The sequence below is a fragment of the Vipera berus genome, assembly GCF_964194415.1.
Source record: "Vipera berus genome assembly, chromosome: 6".
In the NCBI taxonomy this organism is placed as follows: domain Eukaryota; kingdom Metazoa; phylum Chordata; class Lepidosauria; order Squamata; family Viperidae; genus Vipera; species Vipera berus.
The window spans coordinates 65739978-65762580 of record NC_138208.1 but is presented as its reverse complement, the minus strand read 5'-3'; the positions used below and the strand labels follow the sequence as shown (position 1 = coordinate 65762580).

At 40.4% G+C, this 22603-nt stretch overlaps 1 protein-coding gene across 7 annotated transcripts in view; it reads right to left on the bottom strand.

Annotated features, from left to right (window-relative positions):
* RBFOX2 (RNA binding fox-1 homolog 2) overlaps positions 1-22603 on the bottom strand; it is a 188971-nt gene that overhangs the window by 71260 nt on the left and 95108 nt on the right. Inside the window, exon 1 of one of the 7 annotated variants that reach the window (XM_081330751.1) lies at positions 22114-22376. The exons of the other annotated variants lie outside the window; for them this stretch is intronic. Coding sequence (XP_081186877.1) covers positions 22114-22140 — 27 coding nt within the window. The 5' untranslated portion in view covers positions 22141-22376. Of the gene's footprint in view, positions 1-22113; positions 22377-22603 lie in introns of those variants that run through there. 7 annotated transcript variants of the gene reach the window in all.

Genomic DNA, 22603 nt, shown 5'->3' with positions numbered 1-22603 from the left:
GTTTTTAGGGTTTCACATGGCTCCCCTTGCATCTCGCAGATGGCCAGTGTATTTGTTTTATTGTCAGTGTCAGGTGTGAGGGGTCCTGTCCCGTCTTAATTTCTGCATTCCCTCTTCCCACCAGATGCCATTTATCCAACCATGCTAGCCCCCAAATTACTGCTTCGGTCATCTTCAGAACCACCACCAAACGGATGATTTCCCAATGCCGACCCATTTCCAAATGCACAGGTTCTGTTAGGTGCATGGCAGGGCCACCTCCAATGAGGGACCCGTCAGTCTGCTCAAACCTCATGGGCAGGGGCAATAGCATGGCTCGGATTCCCAGCTTGAGCACAGTGGGTAAGTTAGTTAAGCACTGAGTGCAACCCGAGTCTATTACGACCTTCAAACTCATGTGAGTCCCTGTTTTGGGCACTATTAGCCTAGCGGGAATGGCAAAAGAGGGAATGGGCTGAGTCACCATGGGGTCCTCCTAGCCTTCCTCATCACTATCGTACAGTGCCGTCATCTGCTATGGCTCAGATTGGGGTTTGGCTTCGAGCTCGGTGAGAGGTGAGGCACCCAGGCCTTCATGTGCCCAGTTGGTTTTCTCTCTTCCCCCTCTGGGAGCTCTTTGCAGTTTCGCAGCCATGACTGGCACACTCCTGGGTTGAGGGTAAGGAGCTGGGCACTCCACATCACAGTGACCCATCTGACTGCAATGGTAGCACTTGATGGAAGCCCTGGCTGGTGCTTGGGAGACATTAGCAGCTGCAGAGGCTTGGGGACGTCAGTCATAGAAGCATTTTTCTTGGTCGTGTGGCGGCTTGGGTTCAATGATGCTTGACTTTCAGGTGTAGTCTAGCTCAATGTTCAGCATCACCGTCATACAGTACCCCAGTCAGTTAGCAATTCTCCTGAATTCACAGACGTACTCATTTGCGGGGCAACCTTTTTGCTTCAGGCAGTGGATTTCTTTCTCGGAAAATAGGACTCAGGATTCGTCTTCAAACTGACCCCTCAGTTGCTCCATGAATAGATTAATGTTGTGTAATTCAGGAGCCCCTTTATCATTGAGGTTGGTCACCCAGTCGGCAGCTTCTCCCTCTAAATTTGACACCACAGCATTCACCATCACAGCCCCATTCAGGTAGGCATAAGCGTAGCAATCTAAATGAGCCCACACTTGGTTTAAGAAGAAGGTCAGCTTCTTGGGATCCCCATCAAAGGTGGCCTTGATGGGAGGCAACTCAAACCTAGGCAGAAAAACCTGCATCTGCTGCTTGGTTTGGGCGATTTGTTGGGCTTAGGTGGTTTGCTGGTCCTGGGGATGTGGCTGAACCTCTCTCCAGACTTCTCTTGGCTGGACTCCAGGACTGGCATACCGAGGTCATGGCAACAAACTTGGCTGGGACATAGGGCTTGGTATCACAGCTAGTGGGGGGATGGACAAAGCAGCACAGACTCTGGCAGTTGGGCTGGAGCTCCAGTGAGGGGTGGGAAGAGATGGGTAGTTCTTGGCATTTCCCCCCCACAGTACCCACCTCCTGGGCAACAGGGATCGTATCCCTCACCTCCAGTCGGCCAAGCTTCTCCTTCAGCTGTTTGAATGAGGGGCTGTGGACTGTGGACTGAAAAACTCCACTCACCGGAGTCATCCCATCCAATCGACCCCTTTCCTTTCTTGCCATCTGCAGATGAAGAGCCCTGGGACGGCAGCAATAGGAGCTCCTCTCCAGCGGTTACAGGAGTGCTTCTGCGCTGAGGGGCAGCCTCAGCTTGGAAGAGGTCTGCTAGGGCTGTAGCTCCTTCCTGCAGTGCCAGCTTCCCAGGTTGGATCACCCTGGTCTTCAGCTGAGCCCCTGCCAGTAACGCCTCCTCAGTGGCTGGAGCACCTGCCTGCGCTTTGATAGCCTGAGTCCCATTGCGGCTAGCTGTGGTTTCAATTTTCTCCTCCATCTTGAGTCTTCGCTGAGTCTTTACCACTCTCCCAAAAGTGAGTGGGTAGGCAGTCAGGGCCCAGCATTCCAAGAAAACAAAGTTTTAAGAGACTTGATTTAATGTCATGGTTCTGACAGAGACAAATAAAACAGAACTCCGAGGCACATCAAAAGTGAAACCAAATCTGAAGACACACGTAACAATTCTCCAATACAAAGTTAAGAAATCCCACCTCTAAAGCTTTGCAAGCAACTACATTCCACAATAAATCTTCTTGGTGGGCACGCCCAGCCAGCAGTCTTGGGAGCAGCCGATGACCTTGGTTTCCATGGGACAAAAGATTATTTTGATTAGCAAAGCACCTAGCAATACCCCCTCCCCCTTTCAATGTGTTAACTGAAAATGAATAGGGAAAATGGCCACAGCCATGCTCATTTTCCAAGTTGACACAAAACCTATTCTAATTTTATTTTACATTGGGTATGATACTTGGCACAAAATTTTAAATGGCAAAACCCAAGACAAAAAAAAACAGAGTTGCAGGGACAAAAGAAAAGCAAGAAAAAGAATGGTGTTGGTGTACCAAGAATGACTTGGTATTAATTCAAGTCTGAAAAACATGTAATGTTAGAACTACTAAAGAATCCTGGAGAATTTTGGAAGACAACAGCACGGCTAATCAAATTTCTTATAGGGAAGGGATGCATGGCACAGATGGTTGAGTGACCATCTCCTTATTCCCCATCTCTTGAAATACATATAGGTTTACTTATTTAATTATACATATTTATAATTTTTGTTACAAAGCTAAGGAAACTACTCAGAAATCAAATCGTAACAAATAATTTTAGGAGTGCTTATATTCATAGCAAAACTAACTTTATTTCATATACTTTTTAATATTACCAACTGGAGTTTTAGGTTACTTTAATTAAAGGAAAAACTAACGAAGAAAAATTATGACAATATGACAGCCAGTGTGAGTTGTAGTTGTTGAAATGTTGGATTAAGAACAAGGAAACTCAGGTTTAATCAAATCAACTCATTACAGTTATAAGGCAGCATTAAGATAGCAATTTCTGCACTCTTTGGATGTATTCTTTACTAATCACATTGTCTGTGCTTGATGTTATTGAACTATCAAATACTCATGTAATTATAGGCTTCATTCCGATGGTTCCTGATGGTTTGGCCATTCCATTACTGTTTGTGATTTTACCTCAATTTATTGCTACTGCAGCAAATTTCTCTAGGCCAAATTCCATATCCATACTAAAAATTCTTACAGTGTTTGTCAATGTTTGATTTTAGATTTTTGCTTTTCCACTTCAGATCATCTATATAAAGTAAATGTGAGGTGTTGTTATTGTTCTTTTATTCATCAAGGAGTAACACAGTATAAAGAACAAATAAAAAGAATCAGATTGTTTTTATTTGAAATTAAAATCTCTATCAGGAACAAAGAATAGCAATGAGTTCATATGCTCTTATAAACATCTTATAAAATTTAAACATTTCCAACGAATTTTTATTTTGTCTTATACTCGGGAATACTCAGAAATTTCAATTTTTTACAGATGTTAATTGATTACTAATTCTGTAACGTATGGACAGATCTTTTTCTTTACAAAGTGTGCATTTGCTGATGTTTGATACATGTTGAATCCCTCATTTTGCCATAGTTCTTTATAATGGTTATTCTTGAGATGCAAAATTAATGCTTTCCTTTCTTTCTTGATGGTGCCTGCTTGTAGCCAGTGAGAATTCCTGGTCTTCTCCACTTTGTCAACAGTTTCTTTTATGTCTTAGCTATGTAATATTTTACTTCTCAAATTTTCTTTTCACATTATTGGAACAGTGTTCCAATAATTTATTTTTAGTCTTTTTTTTTTGCTTCTGCTACTTTCAGTGTGTTTTCTTTGCACTATCAGCATTTTACCTTTGCTTCCCTTGATGTAATCATTTAATCCATGTTTTTCTTCTACAACTGTCCCTTTACCTGCATTTTTCATGCTAAGTATAGTCGAACACCATCACTTTGTGCATGCAAATGCATTATGCTTTATCATCAGTTTGCAGGCTTTCTGAACTAAATTGCCCAGTTCAAGCTGTGTCCAGGTTACTATAACAGCAGCATATTAGACTACTGTAGATTCAAATTCAGTTCCCAAGATGCACAGCAAGCACTGAGATGTCATGGAATTCTTTCTATCTAGAGCAGGGATGTCAAACTCGCAACGTCAGTTGATGTGTCGTGACGTATCACGACTTTTTTCCATTGCCGGCAATGGGGTGGGTGTGGTTTCGCTATGACACATCAGGCCGGCAGTTTGACACCCCTGATCTAGAGCTTTTGGGAGAGGAGAGGCTACAAATACCTAAACCCCACATTTCTGATTAAATCTTTTTGAGTTTGGTCTTATGTAATGCAGAGCCATTTGTGTATTTTCATGCATACAATCTTTATTCAGTTTTGAAAGCCACTGATTCCAGGAAAAAAAGCCAACTCAAGAAGAGTGAGCAGAAACTTGCAGGATCAGCAGCCAGCTAAAACAGGAGATGGTGAAAGGAAAGAATGCTGGAGGGAGGGGAGAGAACATATGGAATCAATTGGTGGGAGGGTGGAATGTCTTGAAAGAGATTGCAGAGCCTGAAAGAGTAGTAAGCCAGACGTGCTCCATTTCCTTTGTGGAGGAAGGGCATGCAACATATTTCATATAAAATCTTTTCCCTTCTGGAAGCTTCATTTTGTGCTCTAAATCTTTCATTCCAGTGATAGTTGCTGCAGGCTACATATACAGAGGCATTTATAATGTACAGATCAATTCTAGCATCGCAAGAATGCAACATACAGCTAACTGAATCTTACAAAGACAAAACCATAAACTATGGCCTACCGTGCCAATAATTGGAAACAATATGACATGAATTTTCCTGAGTGAAGCAAAGTAAGAAAGGACAGATGGAAGGGGCAGTGAATGTTTTCCCTTAATAACAAGCAAATGCATAAAATAGGTGTGATGGGTGACGAAGATGGAAGTTTCTGAATCTTCCTCCCATCCAACTGATTTTCTCCATATCTTTTTTGAATGCTGGCTTCCCATTTCAGAAAATGACAATTGGACAGACCATTTTAAATTTCCTGATTAAATATCAATAAAGGCATAATCTAGTATAGTAGTGCTTTACCCTCAAAGTACAGTAGCTGACACCAGCAAGCTTACATATGCTTTGAGATAACATGTTTTAAGACAAGGTTTAATCAGTTAATTTAGTAAGCTACAAACTAAGTCATAAACCCTAGGTCACTAATCATAATAGTATACACATAATAGCATTAGCCAAACCAAGCAACCTTAGTGTGATGTGTGAACCTGGTCAGTTTTTATCTTTAATTATTTCATCTAAAAAAGTGGGGAGGGGGAAGGAAACTGCAATTCAAAATCAGCATGCTTATCCCAGTGAGGCAATATCTTTGCTTATGATTTATATTACAATTTTGGGGCCTCAAAACACCCTATTGTATCCCAATATACTGCAGATATGTTGGATTCTATAATCTTTCAACCAGCATGTTGAAATGAAAGTCAAATATATCCTCAAGACAAGATGGGAAAAGTTCCTTTAAAAACTCCCTTGGGAAAAAAATTCAGCGTTTTTCAAACAAATTAATCTGCAAAGGTAACAAACCTCCTATAAAACTGATATTATGTCTCAATTTGGAAGAAGTTTTTTAAAGTTGATTTATGCTTGTTTGAAAGAGTCATTCAAAGAAACATTGCAATTCTTCCCCAACTTTTCCATAAAAGCCAACCTTAGCTTGGACCCTTCTAGATATTTTGACATTATAACTCCCAGAATTTCTAATTAAAATAATCGTAGAAAATAAATTTAGACAGAGAATCACTTGACAAAAACTTTATCCTGAATTTCCTACCTAAATATTTGAAGATGCATTCTCACAATAAATATTTTGGCCAGCCAGCAAAAGCTCAATTTCTTGATGCTGATATTATGACAGTCTATTTTACTCTGGAAAGTTTAATGGTTCAAGAGGATTTTACACATTTAGGTTAAAGCCACTTCTCCTAATAGAGCCAGTGTGCAAAACTCCAGTATTTAGTTCCCAATCAAATAAAGTCCAGAATGCAAGCCTTTCCAAATTCATAAGCATAAGATGGACTCTATAAATACTTAATAGGCAGAAACAATAGGACATGGAATCCTATAAATAGAGGTACAGTTTTACCTGACTTATCTAAGCCTTGCTGGTGCTTTGGATCTTACCACACTCTGTAACTGCCACTAATTCAGCAAGAGTTAGGCCTCAGTCTTGTCAAAACAAGCTACACACATCAGAATAGAACTCAAAAGCAAGGTTAGCTTTCATTCACATTTGCAGTTAAATCCTGAGGGGAAAATATTACTCACTGATTGACTTAAAGAAGAAAAACAGCAAAACAACAAAGTATCATTACTAGGGGAAATTACTAATGTGCCAACTACCATCCCATCAGAATTATTACCTTGCTGTACAATCTTTGTGGCATTTAATATTTAAAAAGATCAATAAATATTTCTGAATTTATTCAGCCCAATAAAAATTCTCTTAAGAGTTGTTTCTTGTTCAATCCTTTTTTCCTGAAAATTCTACTGGTCACCTCAGAAAATCCAGCAATTTATAGATGTAATTGCTTCAATTATCTTCCAAGCAACAAAACAGACAATGTAGATACAGAAGCAAGACTGAGGTGGCTGGGCTTGGTATCAAAGTAGCTTATTTTAAATAGCATAAAATATTGAATGCATTTTTGATCAATATCCTAAAACAATAGATGTTTAGCCATGATAGTTGGTTGCAGACTGAGATGGGTAGCTTATATATTTAACAAACAGCCACAATTCTGTAACTGTTGTGATGTTCCATGTGAATCAACTGACATTAATGCTTTTTTTCCCTGCAGGATAACAGATATGCTAATCTCTTCAATGAATAAAAAATAAATTATACTCATTTCTTTTTAAAAAATCTAAAATAGATTTCTAAATAGGCTTTTCCTAAAGTTTTGCTGAACTGCTGATTCCAGAAGGTACCCTCTTGGATGTACTCCCATAGCCCAATTACTCTCAGATTTATCCTTTTCAGATACAAGCCTTTTGGAATATGTCTAGTGGGAGAGCAGAGAGGTGGGAGGCAGATTACAGGCTAAAATCATAATGCATGCTGAAAGATCTATTCACACCAAAGTCTGCTTACTTTCACCACTGGAATCCACATTTCATTTTTCTGTTTCTAACTGGCTACTTTTAAATTTTTTGACAGGTAACCTGAGGTAGCTGTGAGAATGCAGGTGCAGCATAAGATAAATTCCAGAAAAACAAAATGCCTGCATTTAGATTGTCACCAACTTGTATAAGGTTTATTATTACCAGAAGAAATTTCTTTCTACAGTCCCAACCTCATGATACAAACAATAATGATGAAAAGTAAAAGATCTATAGTTTGCCAAGCAAACTGTATATTAGACGGAAAAGACTGTCTATGTCAGAACCCACTTCAATCCACATCTTAAGAAAGAAAGACTCTTGGAGACAAGATTATCCAAGCAGGAACTTTTACTAAGGCATAGATGATAGAGGGTATAATAGACAGGATTTGGAGAATCCCCTCACAGATAGATATTTTTAAAATGTCCCCAAGCAAAACTCCACCCCCTCAGTTCATTTGGTCAGTTCCGGATCAGCCAAGTTCCAGGTGGAAAGCCCTTTGTGGGAAAAGGCGAAACATCCGTCCATTCGTAGCAGAATTTTCCCACCCCTACACATTCCATCAGGAGCAACAAACCAGATTCCGCCACCCCCTTTCTTAGTTGCCTACAAGATGAGATGGAGAATACCTCCCATCGATCTTATTGTGATGGGCAACAGGCAGGTTAGATAAATAAAAAGTTACATCTAAGGAAAGGAAGTGGAAGCAATAAAGTCCTTGGGAATGACAGAATCCAAAGGGAGGTGAGATTTGGGTTTGCACAGTAAAGACAGTTAGAAATGAAATATAAATGGATTCTGACAGTCTATATGTTTCTGTGTATCTGTCTCTGTGTGTGTTTATGAACGGTATGTATAAAAACAAAATCAAAGAACAACAAAGTAAAACAGAAAAGTGACTAAGTCTTGGATAGTGCAGAAGTTTGTAGAAGAAGCCAACTCTCATTTAGGCTTTATTTATATTATACTTATAGGGATCGGAGAAAAACAAAACACAAGATGTGAGAATGAAGCAAATAGATAAACATATTGTTTTTATGATTCCTCTTCCCAAGAAAACCTCTGAGCAATGTTTTACCTTCACAATCTGTGCCATGGTAAAGCTAGTTGCCACATTCAAGTAAGAACAGCAATTTGACATCAAATTCTTCTTATCTTCATAAATTACCTATGCAGTTTCCACAATAGTGGCTATTATTCATGTACAATCATACACAGAGTTTAAAATACTATTTCTTTAACTCAATAATAGATTTTGCCCAGACCTACTTACCTACCTACCTACCATTTATTTATTTAATTTTTTATTTATAAAATTTATTGGCCTATATAGTCCTATAATGGTCCCTTATTGTAAGTTCTCCTTTTCATAGTTGCATCTTGAGAGTTAGTAATGCAGTTACAGCTATTCAAAAAGCCTTAGAGCCCAGTGAGAATTGAACATGGTTTTTCTGTCTTGAAAACTATAATTTACACTGACTTTCCCCTCTGAAATAACAAAATATAAAACATATCCAAGTGGTCAAAAGACGATAGGAAAATCTCCTTTGAATTACCTGAGAGCAAGATACAACACTAAAATAAAAATATCAACAATATTTTAAAAAGAAAAAACAAGATTCCATGTTCCTTATTCTTTAGGTCAGAGCTTTTCAACCAGTGGTACACGTACACGTACCACTGGTGGCATGTTGGCACCTGGCATGCTTACAATAGGTTGAAAAGCACCTGTAAAAAAAAAAGTGTAAAAAAAGTGTAAAAGACTAGCATGGGGATGAGCTGAAGCAGCGGCAAGGCACCATAGGCCTTTGGGACAGCCAGCTGGAGCCGTGGTGTTGCTGGGACTCTGCTGAGCACCCAGGATCCACACCAGGCTCCAGCTGACTGACGCTTCTGGAAGCTGTGCGCAGCCTGGGGAAAGGAGTCAGTTGCAGTTACACTGAAGACAAGAGGAGGAGAAGGGGATAAACATGCCTGCGGGATGTTTATATTTGGCTGATGCCTCCCTGGAGACAGCAAGGGGCCGGCCCACCCCAGCCCACAATCAAAGGCCTGGCGGCACCTGCTAAAAACCCTTCTGCTCCCAGCTACCTCCTTCAGAGCCGTTCTGATTGCGATGGGCCTGCCGGCATGGAGGCTGGTGGAAGGACCGGGTAAGCTGTGCTTTGCAGGACAAAGCTGGCGGATCCATGTTGACAGGCCCATCGGAATCAGGACGGCTCCGAAGGAGGCAGGCTTTCCAGCAGGGGTTGCCAGGCCTGCAAATGCAGCGCTGCCCCTCTGCTTTCCAACCCCGAAATCCCGGAGTAAAGTTGGGCAGCGTTTGAATGTCGCTGACAAGCTGCAGATCTGATGTAGCCTTGGCTGCCGCCCCCTTCCTTGGCAGGGCAAGCCTGGAGCATGTGGCCTTTAGTCAGGGCTGCTAGCATGGCGGTGGGCGGGAGCACCGCTTTGCAGGACAGAGGTACTTGCAAATCCTGCCCCAGCTATGGTGAGGAGTAGCAACTGAGTCTGTGCCCAGGGGATGAGAAGGAAATGGAGGGGCACGGTGGCTGGGCTGCCTTCTGGCCCGCTGGATTCAGGTTTTTCCTTTGATTGGGGGCATATGGCGTGACCCTGGCCGAAATGCAAATCCCTCTCTAAGCAGGGATTGGGAGGCTGAAGGCCTCCCAATCTTTGTGGCCATGCAGTTCTGAAACTGATGGGCTGCTGCTGGGGAGAAGAATCAAAATAGGACAAAACAAGTGGAGTCCACTATGGTTTATTGATTGCAAAGTTTTCCTTGGGTTTTCCTATCTTCCTGAGCTGTTAAAATCACATTGGCAAGGTCTGTACTGAACACCTGGCTGCAAACTACTCAACTGGATTTTAGCCTAGCCCCTTGTGCAATCCCAGGCCACATTCTGGAGGTAAGAGGATATAGTAACAGGAGAAAAGTGCAAAATTGATTTGTTATTTATTCTTGCCTTTAGCAGCAATATCTACAGTCTTTGATGACTTTGCTAGCAACCTGCAGGGTGTGAACTTTCCTTTCCCCCGTGGGGAAAGAATTCAGGAGTGCTAGATTTATTTTTCCTGCTAATTACAGTATACTTTGTGGGGGTTTTAAGGAACGTATGACAAAAAGATGTGTCTGAAAATTGAAGGATGTATGGATTGAGTTGTGAGACAGGGAAGGGAAGTACATGGACTTATGTACTTCCAGTTACTGACAGGTGTGCCACTAATATTCCGACTGAACACCTACATGCTCTCAGGGCCCAAAGATTATCTTCTTTCTTTATAGGGCGGTATTGTGGATTAACTAAATTTTTCTAGGTTCTGATTTTAAAGTGAGTATCTTGAGCTATGGAGGCCTTTGATCTTCTTCTTAAATACATAATAATAAAATAATGAGAACTAAAGGGAAGGCAGATTAGAAAGAACAAGACCTTTTGGGGTCTTCAATTCCCTTCCTGTTAAGAGTCCCTTAATAAGGTTTGCTCTTCCTTCCTAACATCAATAAAGGTGGTTTTTCCAGAAAATATGTGAAGAGCTGTAACTAGTGATTTAACTATGTTTTCTTTTTGGCTGTGATTTAATTTATATATAATGTATCAAGGAGGCTTTGGAGAGATAGAAGTGGCCAATATGGAGGCTGCACCTTGCCCTCCAGATCTCTCTCTCCCCTGCAGATCTCTGGAGAGGAGGAGGGGGTGGCAGGGGAGCTGTGTAAGGGAAGGCTGCCCCAACAAGCCAGCATCCTTAACATGCACGATTGGGTCCTTGTGCAGGACCTGGGAGCACTGCTCCCCTGCCACCTCCTCTTGCTCTCCAGAGATCTGTCAAGAAAGAAGTTGGACTCGGAGGAAAATGCTTCCTGCAAACATCCACCACCTCCTGCTTTGCCGGTGGTGATGGGGGTCACCGGACAGGAAAACACCAATGATGTCTGGGATTGGGAAAAGAACATCTCTTTAGTGTGCTATACACACACACACACACACACACACACACACACACACACACACACAAACAAACATTCCAAGCTTGGAGACATGTATCCACATCTGAGCTAGCAAATTGCCAATCATGCCTGGGCTTGGGGAGAAGGCCCTCTCCTTCCTCTGTGGATAAAAGTCCACAAACCTGGAATACGAAGTGTGTGTGTGTGTGTGCATGCGCACCTGTGTGCATGCGCTTGGCTGCTAGCAGTTTGGGAAGGCAAGGGGTTTGTGGGGCACCAACCTTTCCCCACATCGAGTTAGCCAGTGCAACTTGTTCCATTCTGACCCAGCTATCTCGAGTCAGCTGTGTCCAGTGAGTGGCATCTAGCAGGCCACGCCCACCTGCTAGGCAACTGGTGGTACTCGAATTTTGCCATATCCTAAAAGTGGTACAATCTCTGAAAAGGTTGAAAAGCCCTGCTTTAGATCATTTTCAAATTAAATTTAAAAGGAATTTAAGATAACCAAAAGCTCTTGCTGGTATATGGATTGCAGATTCACTTCAAGGTACAAGTAGCAACTACAATTTGTCTTTTAAAACTTTACATGACACCCTTCAATTTAATTTTCATAGGAATTGCAGAACCATATTTGACTGAGTTAAAAAACAAATCAGAAACCCTAAAAAAATATTTCAAACTAATAGGGTTTCCCATTCAACTCCATAACTGAAATGAAAACCTGAAACATTAAAAAAAACAATCTACAAGGAAAACAAAGGAATTGACATCCAAGGAACTTTAGAGAACACACAATGTGTATATGCATGTATGTGGGGGAAGGGAAGAATGTGGGGGTGGAGAATGCAAACACAAAAAGAGTATTTACTCAATTCTACACATAGTATCTTAAAGTCACTTTTGAATTTGAAACAGAGCTGGAAAATATTAGATGCCCAACCTGAACCAAAAATACTATAACATAAAATTTAATGTCAAATTCAATAAATTTATTTATATTACTATCGATAACATGCAATAATTTTTTTAATCTCCTAAATATCCAACATATTTCAAATATCAAAGAAAGATAAAACAAGGTTAACTACATGTTCACTACAAACCATTTGATTTCCTTGTGTTGTTTGTCACTCCCTATAGCTCAGAATAGTAACACTGTGTTTTCCTTTTGTAGAATTATATATAATTTTACTCCATGCATATAAATCCTAAGTAATAAATAAGGATGAAAGGGGCATAATATGTAATTTTATATCCATGTAATGACTGGAGGAACATTGTCCATAGGGTCGCGATGGGTCGGACACGACTTCGCAACTAACAACAACAACAACAACAATGACTGCAAGCATTTACAAATCAAAGGGCCCAACTCAGATGAATAATTCACTCCCTGGATTTCAAATGGGGGAGGGAATACAGTATCATGAGCTGGCTTTCTTCTCACATCAGGTGCAGAAGAAATAAGACTAGCTGAATATCCTAAACTTGGAGAAACATGTGATCCCTATATTCCTTGAATATTGCTGACATGAAAACTATCCAGACACATTCATGAAATCACCAAGAGTTGAGGCTAAAAGAGGCTGGCTGGAGGAAATCTAGGAGTTGAAGTCCAGTCCAAACAATCTTAAAGTTGCCGAAGCTGAAAAGCACTGCTCTCTATGGACAGTAAGATATTACTAAAAAAGCATTCCATCCTAGCTCTGCCTCAAAAAAGCTAGAGAAGACAGAAACACCTAGATGGACAAAATATCCAGAACAAAGTGACCAAAGGGGCGTGGGGGCACATTTCACAGCACATAATGCTGTGGAAGACAGAAAAAGTTAGAATTTGGGGGTCAAAAGACCTTTGAAGGAGCTGAACAACCACAAAAGCCTAGAGTAGATTCTTTATAGCCTTTCTGTACCTTTACTTTTTTCAGTGCCATTGTAACTTTGAACGGTCGCTAAACAAATAGTTGTAAATCAAGGACTACCTGTATACCAGTTGCACCCTTTCACAGACTAGGGGCCCTTCATATAATCATTCATGTCCTCATTACCTCACAGCATGACTACTGCAACATGCTTTACACGGGGCTGTCCTTGAAGCCCTTGAAGCTTCAACTGATCCAGAATGCAGCAGGGCAAGTAGTGAAGGGCATACCTCAGTATAATGCCCATTTAACAGGAGAAGCAGTGATTGCCACTTTGCTTTTGAGTCTGATTCAGTTGTTACCTATAAAGCTCTTCATGGCACGGGGCCTAGGTACCTGAAGGACTGTTTCCCATAGTGTCTGCTGGTTGGTGTGTTCCTTAAACAATGTCATCTATTAGGAGCCCAGAACCATGACTTTTCTGTAGTACTGCCTGCTGTTTGGAATGAGGTTCCTCCCAAGATTCAGATGGACCCCACTCTGTTGTTCTTCAGAACAGCAGTGAAGGTCTCTTCACCCTGGCCTTTGGAGAGGGAGAGTTAGATCCCTTGATTCATTCAATCTGGCCCTTTGTGCTTACCATATTTTATTTGATTCTATTTTTTTTATTTGATTGTTGTGAGCCATCCACAGTTATTGGAAGATGGGCCGCATACAAGTTTAATCAATTTTAGCATTATCACAATTTAACTAGCAAAAGTTTGATCTAGTGGTTAAGGTAACAGGCTAGAAATCAGGAAATTGTAAATTCTAGTCCTGCCTTAGGCATGAAAGTTGGTTGGGTGACTTTATACCAGTCACACTCTCAAGCCAGCTCACCTCATAAGGTTGTTGCAGGGAAAATGGAGGGAGGAGTATTAGATATGTATGTTGCCTTGCATTATTTATAAAAATAATAAAGGCAGGATATGTATGTATGTTTGCCTAACAAAATAACTTTGGCTGCCATTGATAGAACAAGCTTCCCCAAATCAGAACTAAAATAAATTCTGGTTGATTAGTATTATAATATTAACTCTAAGAAAAAAGCATATTTTTAAATGAAACAATTACACAACAGACATCTTAAAAGTACAGCCTCAAAAATAATGCAATGCTTATTAACTACACTTTTTAATAATTTATTAAAACTGGCAAACATGTACTTTTAAGTAATAGAACACCTTTTTGATTAATCAAAATATTTTAATAGTCAATTTCTAAACTGTTTGCTCCAATACTAACTGGAGCAAGGCATAATGTATTAGCTTTACATCTGTGTTTTATGGTTCCTCTGAAACAAGAAACAATCACACTCCGATAGATTATTGATTCCTTCTTGGGCACTTAAGTATTTTCTTTAGATATAATTGATTTTTAACCTGGTTTGTCAGAAGTCCTTGAAAGAACTCTAAAGCCTAATATACTCAATTAATAAAAGTTAATTAACTTTAATGTTATTAAAATAAAATGCATTCAATCTATGCATAGAATGGGAAGAGAAACCCAAAACAGCTGAACAGTTTCTGCATGTATTTCATAGTATAATTTTATGTACAGTCTAACACAATACTTTCTTATGCTGCAGAGAATTACCATATAATGGAACATTGTACAAAATGAAGAATTATTAATCCAAATTAGTCTAGGGCAATTTATATTCTGAAACTGACAGAATAAGCTACCCAAATCAAAACTAAAATAATCAGTAATAAGAGATTTAGCTGCAAACATGACACTAGCAAGTTCAATTGGAGGAGAGATGGTGTAATAAAAGTCCCTAAGGAAAAGTCCCTGGGGGGAAGGGGTGGAGGAGAAAACATCACAAAATAAGCAAGGAAGAGTTAGATACTCCTTTTCTCACAGTTCATATAATGACAACTCAGGCCACTCACCATAAAGGGTTAATAACCCTGTTCCCCATTTGCCACTCCTATCATCAAGAATTGTGTTTGCATGGCTTAGCTAAACAAAATGAAGTATGCCTTAGATACAGGTTAACATTGAGAAGGGGGGAAATGTTTGCCTCTAATTGTTCAAAATGGACTTCGCCTTAAAAAGTATTTTGAAGGATTATTGATATATTGGAGAACAATACAGTATATATCTTTCTGATTTTACTTTCATTCCATTCAACATCGCAATATATATTTAACATACCTAAGAAACATGGCATTCATTAAAAAGCATGTTTCAAAGATGCAGATACAAAGATCATGACAATGTCAATGCATTTATATGATAACATCTCAATAGCCTGGAAGGAGACAGGATTTTCTATGGTTGAGAGTGAGACTATAATAGCCTACATTTACCTACTTTGTATACTATATTGAGGTACAAAATACAGCATATATTTTTTAATATTTATAAAACTAGCCCATGGATAATCAAACAAAAGTTGGAAAGAGAACCAAAAGCAATTGGTTATATAGGCTAGCTTCCAATTAGTCAGAAATGCCCTGAGAGATACCAAGTCTTCAAATTGCTATTCTCACAAACAAACCAGACTTCCTAATTAGAAGACACAGGTATTAATTCTCAGGAACTTTAGCCATCATATAGAAATCATGCTTTATCAGCATAGGCAGAATATGTTCTACAGGTGGCCCTCAATGTTTCCATATCAGTTAATAGCCAATAATCAATTAAATTAATAAATCATGTAGGAACCCTTCTTCAAATAATATTGAACCAATACTTTACATTTTTAATCTAGCCATCACAACTTACTTTCCTAGTAAGAGAGATAAAAGTGCCCCTTATTTCAACCCTAGGCTCTATCTATAAAGTAATCTAATGTCAACAAGAAATATATGAAATTATACACCTTGGATCATGAATTTCAGCAAATGGCACTTTCTGTACCCTTTACTTTCATTAAAAGAAGCTCCAGTACAAAAGGTAGTGAAACACCTGAAGCTATTTCGCCAAATTTATTGCAATTTACCCAATAAGGATCCCTGGCATTTTTACTAGCCAGCCATACATAGATTTTTTTTAAAACCAAGCTTAGAAAGCTTTAATATCATTTAATATATGCTCCAACACTGGAAGTTTTTAAGAAGAGACTGGACAGTCATTTGTCTGAAATGGTATGGTGTTTTCTGTCTGAGCAAGGGGTTGGACTAGATGACCTCCAAGGTCCCTTCCAACATCATAATCATAATCATCATAATTTTCCTAGGATTAAAGAATATCATCATAACAAACACTCTGGAGGACCACACACCACAGTATAATAATGTTCCAAGGATCCCAGTTCTTTTCAGAAGTATAGTTCTTTCTAGTGGCCTTAATGTCTACCTCTTGGATCAATTAATTAGCTGAATTTCATTTAATAACTTGCCACCTATACTGAAACCTAGACTACCAGACCTAATATTTCTAACAGGTCACAGTAATGTGATAGTCAAGATGAACTATTGCGACACAGAAAGAGAGTGCCAATATCATCCTACACCACACACTTACCAACAAATGGATCAAAACAATCCTTGCCAAAAAAACAACAACAATTAACTTTTATGAAAAGCCCCATTGCTGTATTGGCAAAGACACCTGAAGGTCAATTCAAACAACTGAATTATCTGACAACAACAAAGAGAAGAATACATAATCAGAGAAGCTTGAATCAAAAGAGGAAATGAGAGAAATGAGAAACACATCAAGAAAGGTCTTGTTATGTGCAGGTGACAACCATAAACAGAAACTTATAAACTGTTGAAATCCCTGATATTGTTGGTGGTTAGTCTCTGAAAGAAAAAAAGTAACCAAAAAGTAATAATGTGTTGCTGGGGGGGGGGGGCGCGGCGGCACAGAGGTGATCCTGCAACATATGGTAAGCGGAGGAGGCATGTCAGGTTTCCCTGTGTACTTTTTTGAGCATAAACAAAGAAGATAATTCCATGTTGTAGAATCTGTTGCATTTTATTTTTTACAATCCCCTTGCAATTCCCCCCATTGTCCCTGCACTAATCCTATTACAAGGGTAACAAATATATATTTATCTGGTTTGGTCTTTACTGTAGAGTGAGCAGGGAAAGATCAGAACACAGATATGGGCAGCAGAGAAGATGGGGGGATGGGATCAGCACACAGAGTCTCCAATGAGTCAGAACAAACACTGCCAAGCAGAATGTTGCTCTGATTTAAATCAAATCTCCATTTAAGGAACTCCTGCATTTGAGTTTTCATAAGAAGCAGGCAGAGATTGCCATGTCTGGCTACAGTTGTTTGTCATGAGCTGGCGGAGGAGCCTGGCAAGGAATGGGTTATCATAGAAGAAAAGCTGTTGGAAAATATGAGGCAGCTGCTGAATTTATTTTTTTTTAAATTGGAAAAAAAAACCCTACCCTAGCAAGTCTTGAATTCATAAAGCCAACACCTCTCTGAGTTCTGGGCACAGTTCAGCAAGTCAAGCAGATGCCAATATAAATGCTACTAGCTGCAGCCCTTGAGAAGAGGGGGTGGGGAAAGGGGAAAGCTGTGCTGACAGAATGGAGTCCAGTCACTTTGGGAGGACTTACAAAATGGAGATGAATAATCTTGCAAGATTATTCTGAATTTCCACAAAAGGGAATGCCAGCTGCTCCACCCATCACAGCCCACTCTCCTGCAACACTATTACCTATACCAGGGGTAGGCAACCTTGGCTCTTTTATGACTCGTGGACTTCAACTCCCAGAATTCCTGAGTCAGCGTAGCTGACTCAGGAATTCTGGGAGTTGAAGTCCACGAGTCATAAAAGAGCCGAGGTTGCTTACCCCTGACCTATACCCTACCAGGAAAGGCTGGAGCGCCACCCCCCAGCCAGAGAAGAATAGCAGCTTCGGAGGAGCACATCTTCAAAAGGAACAGTTCCCTCTGGCTTTTGATTACAGCTAACATTTCCCCACCCTTATCTAAAAGTACAAACTGTAAGTAGACCACAGCCCAGGTGAAGGAAGGGCTTCATTCCTCCAAGCAAGGAGAGAAGGGGAGCGGACAATGGAAGGGGTGATTCACTGCACAGGAACACACTCCAGGACTGCCACATGGACTTGCTGAACAGCGTAAAGGGGAAGCACACTTTTTTTCCCCGTTCTGTGAAAGCTCAGTGCCTTCCCCCACAGTCTCAGCACTGATTGGAAACAGATCCTAAATAAAACGCCAGCAAAGCACTGCACTGTCCAAGAAAAAAAAAAGAAAGAGAATTTGCGCTTTTTGCTCCTCCAGAAGGTAGCAATTTTACAGCATAGCCGAAAAAAAATTAAGAACACTCCCTTAAGTGATACCAACTTCTCCCCTTCCCCCCCCCTCAACCCACATTAAGCACAAGATAATCAAATTAGAGCAACATTTTGTCTAGCACAATGGAAGTTTCATAAATAATTATAAATGTGGATTTCTTGTTCAAAACATTTCCAGGAACCAAATACTATTTTGGCACCCTGCCCAAATCTAGTTTAGTGATAGCTTACTGATAAAGAATTGTCATGTATATTTAAATATATTTCTCTAGTATACCAGACATGCGGTAATACAGTAGAATACAAACTGCAAGTACATTTTACCTAGAGTAAAATCCTTAATTCTTTTCTGTTCCTTCTGAATCAGTTCACGTTTGTATGAGGACAAAAACTGAATGGAACCAGGAATGGGAAATCTCTGATTATCGATGCAGGTAGTCCTCGATTTACAAATGTTCAAAGCTACAATGGCACTGAACTGCTTACGACCAGTCCCCATACTTACAACTATGCCAGGATCCCCCGTCATGTGATCAGAATGAGGGCACTTGGCAACGGGCAAGTTATTTATGAGGGCTGCAGCATTCCTGAGGCCCTGTGATGAATGCCATCTGCAACCTCCCCAGCTGGCTCCTGACTAGCTAAGTCAGGGCTAGGCAACCTCGGCTCTTTTATGACTCATGGACTTCAACTCCCAGAATTCCTGAGCCAGCTATGGCTCAGGAATTCTGGGAGTTGAAGTCCATGAGTCATAAAAGAGCCGAGGTTGCCTACCCCTGAGCTAAGTCAATGGGAGAAGCCAGATTTTAACAACCATGTTTAACAACCATGCAATTCACTTAACAACCATGGCAAAAAGAAAGTGTGAAATAGGGTGTGACTCATTGACAACTACATTACTTAAGAACAGAAATTTTGATCCCAATTGTGGTCATTAAATTGAGGACTACCTGTAAATCCAGGAATACCATAAAAATGAAAAAATCCTCCACCCTGAAGGAGGGGAAACAAGTCTGTTTAACGTATAATGATAGTTCTCTTTCAAAATAAATTAGTTCTTAACTGAAGATGTTAGCAATAAGTATGCCCTTCATAATAGCCTTGGTGGAGCAGTGGGCTAATGCCTCCTTAAGTAACACCAGCTGCCTGCAATTAGTGCAGGTTCGCATCCCACCAGGCTCAAGGTTGACTCAGCCTTCCATCCTTCCGAGGTAGGTAAAATGAGGACCCAGATTGTTGGGGGCAATTAAGCTGACTTTGTAATAATGCCGCTTGGGGGGGTGTATGAAAGCCCTAATAAGCAGGCATATACATAGAATGAAGGCTACTGCTAAGCTTGTAAGCCGCCCTGAGTCTTCGGAGAAGGGCAGGATATAAATGGAATTAAAATAAATAAATAAATAAATAAATAACAACTGTCATATAGTATTATTAATTGCACACATGGTAATATTTCCTTGCTACCAAAGATTTCTACAAGAATGTTTTTGGAAACCAAAACAGACTTCCACTGTCAGTGATCAATGCAACTGCTGTTATTATATTTTCTGCCCATTTATACATTCTTTGAAAGAAGAAAACCTTAACGGTATTAAGGTGCTGGTCCTAATCACCTTTTATAAATCCAGTACAAAGTCTTATTGACACATGACTTGCAATTCTCACCAGAATGCTCAAATCTAAAGTAGAAAAATGAGTGTATTCTGGTAAAACATTATGTCAAAGACCAGCACAGAGAAATAGGAATATTAAGGATAAACTAGAACTTCCTCCTTCTTGAATCAGTTATAGTCATATTAACTTACCCAACCAAAATTCTAATTTACTGATGTGATATTTCAAAATATTCTTACATATATTACATATATGTAATATAAATATTATATTAAATGTCAAATATAAAAATGATATGCATACTCAATACATATATTAGAAACCACACATGAAGGTCACAGTCAGTTAATCATTTTTTGAATAATATCAGCTCTCTCCTTTCAAAAGTCATGCAAAAACTTTTTTCATTCTCTATACAATAACCTATACAGTCTTCCAACCTTCCTTTCATAAGCAAGTAGCCTTTTCATTTTTCATCTGAAGTACAAGTATTTTCACTTTCCCTCAAATATGCCATCTTTTTGTGGTGGGCGTTTCTTAGCTAGACCATCTATGAACTATCAGTTTATACCATGTTATTAAATTTATATATAGGAAAACAACTTTGGACAATACCATATATGATATACTGGGACAGTGTACAAAAAGGTTGCTCATAATTACAGAAGATATGTTAAAAGGAGAAAAAAAATACAAAATTATTTTAAAGCTTTCACTTTTAGATGGCATAAAGAAGCCCCAGCAGTCTCAAGATCCACATCCAAGATAAAAAGGAAATATATAAATAATGAATGTGATCAGCAGAGGAGGGAAATCTGCAATTTGGATTAATGGATAGAGACCTCTCTGCCTCTGAGCCACTGAATTCACTGCAAGTCTGCTGACTAAGGAAGTCAAACTGCTGCCACTACTTAGAAGAATCATCTCCTAGGACATTAATCTTGCCCCTTAAAGAGAGAAGTATATGATGCCTCTTACCACTAAAAATTACACTTACGCAACATTGTAAAAATTATGTCAAATGATAGTGGTCTTTTAAAATTTTAATTAAATGGCAAAAAAATCCTCATAATTTTCCCCCTTAAAAATATCTCCTTACTCTAAGAGATATCTATCCATGTATGGCACTGCAGACCATTATATAACTACTAACAGTAAAGGCTACCTGGCTGTAATGATGCTGTTTCCTGACCTTGTCTATTTAACTGTCTCCCCTCCCCCTCTATGTCAAGTAGGAGGTTTCCATATTTTTTTTTAAAAAAAGCCACACATAAAGAATTTAAACGATTCTTAGAAAAGAAAGTCAGGAAAAATAAGTAAGCTCCTTATTATTCCTTGAGAAATCATCTCTTGCATTCAGCCCAAGCGCTGCTTCTCTGCTTCCTTGGGAAAATGATAAGCAACTGCTTTCATGTGTCTATGTATAGTTGCCAAGAGCCTGTGCTCAATGGGCATTCAAGCACAAGCAAGGCACCTGTAAAAATGGGGCTGAGGGTGGGGGAATTACCTTTGTAACAAGAAAGTAATTGAAATGCAGATTCAGCTAAATCTGCATGGAAGCCCATCCACAGGCTGTGGTATGCAGAAGGGTGCCTAAGAGAAGCCTGAGTAGAATACGAGGATCTGCAAGGATCCTCACATCACTACCCACCATCAGATATGACATTATCAAATTCCATCTCATTTTCTCTTTCTCTAAGGAAACCCTAAGCAGCCAGAAGGAATAACTAACTACAATCCTCCAGAATCTAGTAGGATTCATTTAGGAAGGAAATGAATGCAGGCATGAGATCAGTTGGATCGGAACGAATGGATTCTCTGGAAGGGTTGCAGAAGGAAACCCCTTGTGCCAATATTATTTGGTGGCAAGGCAACTGCTATCCTTTCCTACCTCTGCAGTTCCGCCCGCCTGCCTGCCTCCACATGAAGACAAAGAGGTGGACAAATCCCCGCAGGGTCTTTCCTGAGCTGCAGCTGCACAGCACAGGAAACAGGAATCTACGGAGCAAAGAAGGGATGGCTGCGCATCCACGCTCCACCTACACTACAGCTATCCCCCTGCAGCTCAGGGAAGACGCTCGAAGTCCACTCCTTCCATTGAGGAGCGGCCGAGTGGCCTTCTCGCCACGGCTCTTCTTTCTGCAGGAGGCAGAAAGCAAGGCACACACGCCCGAGTCTCATTCCCCGGACTGCGCGGGAAGAGGACCGGCGCAGGAGCCACGCACAGCCTTACCTGAGTGACCATTTTCTTTTTCTCCATAAACCAAAGCGGGAGGGTGTGGAGGAGAGGGGAGGAAAATCCCTTCCGCCAGGTGGGGCTGTGGCAAAACCTGCTCGCCTCTTTTGCTCTTCGCCCCGTCTCCGAGTGGCAACCGAGAGAGGGAGGGGGAGTTCCCCTGGAGCGTGATTCTCTTGCCTTCCTTTCTCTCGTGTTTCTTCCTTTCTTTTCTCTTCCTCTCCGTCTCTCCCCCGCCCGCCTTCTCCGCAGCTCCCTCCCATCTCTCAGCCAGATGGCTGAGAGAAGCTCCACCCCCCGAATGCCTAAGGCAGGGGTCGGCAACCTCGGCTCTTTTATGACTCGTGGACTTCAACTCCCAGAATTCCTGAGCCAGCATAGCTGGCTCAGGAATTCTGGGAGTTGAAGTCCACGAGTCATAAAAGAGCCGAGGTTGCCGACCCCTGGCCTAAGGTAATTAATCAGAGCCAAGGCCCGCCTCCTCCTC